At 39.5% G+C, this 1,979-nt stretch overlaps 1 protein-coding gene across 1 annotated transcript in view; it reads right to left on the bottom strand.

The window, feature by feature from the left end:
• The window catches only part of LOC101850595 (ATP-binding cassette sub-family A member 3), a gene marked incomplete in the record, with an annotated part of 60,726 nt that overhangs the window by 8,739 nt on the left and 50,008 nt on the right, over positions 1–1,979 (bottom strand). Inside the window, 1 exon segment of the mRNA XM_035972104.1 lies at positions 57–195. Within this exon segment, the coding sequence (XP_035827997.1) occupies positions 57–195 (139 nt within the window).

Here is a 1,979-nt window from a genome sequence, read left to right as displayed (position 1 = left end):
ACCCGCACACACACACACACACACACACACACACACACACAAACACACACACGTACCAAAGTTTCTGCAGCACGCGGTTCTCTACGACCACCAGCAACAACACGGCGACCCCGCCTTGAGCCGCCATCATGAGAGTGTACAGTCCCACGCCAGGGCTGGGCAAGTCCCACAGGCTCATTCCCGGCTCTCTGTCGTCTGTTGTGGGAATGATCAAGGTCAGAGGTCATTTATGTTTACGATAAGGCCAAAGGTAGGTTATGATAAAGTCAGCTGTTGGTTAGAGTTCATGATAAAGTTAGAGGTAGGTTAAAGTTAATGAAAACGTCAGATGTAGGTTATAGTTAATGATAAAGTCAGAGGTTATAGTTAATGATAAAGTCAGAGGTAGGTTATAGTTTTTGGAAATTTCCTAAGTTTTTTGCAAGCTGAAATTCATTTAAAGATGAATTTAAATTTGCTATTGTTGTTTCAGTTGGAGTTTGACCAAACTCGTCTCTGATCTTTTTTAATTTTGTTGCTGAGGAGATCAGAGAGTTGTTCTGCCAGCGTCTGCGCACCTGTGTGTGGTGGCAGGCTGACTGTGATTTCATGATGTAAGAGGCCTGTAATGATCTTTAAAAGCTCTTTAGAATTGCTTCTATTGTCATTGATTTCTCTGAGACTTGCTTTTAGCTTTAATCTAAGCCTGCCTGAGCACCTCCAATTTTGTTGTTCTCCACTTCTTCTCAGCTAGTCTTCTCTCTTGTTTTGACAATCTGATGCCACCGTTGTACCATTGAGGGTCGGGGCGCGGGCAAATTTTACGTTTTCTCAAAGGGGCGTGTCCATCTAGTAAACCAGTTAGTGTTGTATTAAAACCTTCTATTTTTTCTGAACGGTTTTTGCGCTGTTAACTTTGTCAGTGAAAGTACTTGAAATTATCTCCTCTTTGATCAATCCATGTCCAAGTTCTTGATGTTCCGAGACATAATTATTTTGGCTTTGAAACAAATAGTGAAAAAAGAAGCTAGTGGTGATCCGATGGACTGCTCTGGTCAACTTCTATTGAATGGATGGAATTATCAACAACACTATTTATCACAAAATCTATGAGGTGACCTTTTATGTGAGTTGGTTCTTCAACAACTTGTTGTAAATTTGATGCCTTTAGAATCTCCAGGAACTTTGAAATTTGCCAGTCAGTAGGTTTGTCCATGTGAAGATTAAAATCCCCAACAACAATTAATTTTCCAGAATGTAATGTCTCATCAAGTACAAACTCCTGAAATTCATGGAAATATTGTACCACAGGAATATAATGTTTTGTAGAGGATGGTGGACCATAAACGCTGACAATGCGATACTGAAGATTATTTTAGAAAAAGTTAAAAACAAGACTTTCAAATGAAAAAAATGTAGTGGAATCCAGTTTTTCAATCTTAAGTCCAGATATGAACAGTGCCCATAAGCCACCAGCTCCCCCCCAGGTCGCAGCTGGTTCATGTACAACAGGTTCACTGAGATGGTTGGCTAATTACTCAATATCCCGCAGGTATACGTTCATTGAGAACAACAACATCATTTTCAGTCAACCAAGTCGCAGTAATAATACATATGTCTATGTCCAGTTCTAGAACATAGTCAGTTATGTGTATTGCCTTGTTGCAGACAGATCTTGTATTTACAAGACTCAAAAAGAGATCTTTATAATGTGCCTTTGATGTCACTGTTGTCAAATTATTGAAGTTCAGTCCCTTTGATTTCTTAGGTGTATGTAAAGTATTTCTTACACAAGGCTTTTAGCACACGGATTTTCTTCTTCTGCCTCCACTTTCAGCCCTTTTGTAGGTCTTTTTAATGGGAGAACAAGTTGATAAAACACTGTGTTGGTAAGTCGGTTGTTTACACACTTGCTTCCTAGACTGTGTAATTCAGGCCTTGAGTAATGCAGTTTGTTGTTAGTTTTATTGCCAACACACACACACACACACACACACACA

This window comes from Aplysia californica, unplaced genomic scaffold (assembly GCF_000002075.1).
Source record: "Aplysia californica isolate F4 #8 unplaced genomic scaffold, AplCal3.0 scaffold00578, whole genome shotgun sequence".
Lineage (NCBI taxonomy): Eukaryota > Metazoa > Mollusca > Gastropoda > Aplysiida > Aplysiidae > Aplysia > Aplysia californica.
Note: the sequence above shows the minus strand (reverse complement) of the source record. Positions and strands in the feature narration are given on the sequence as shown.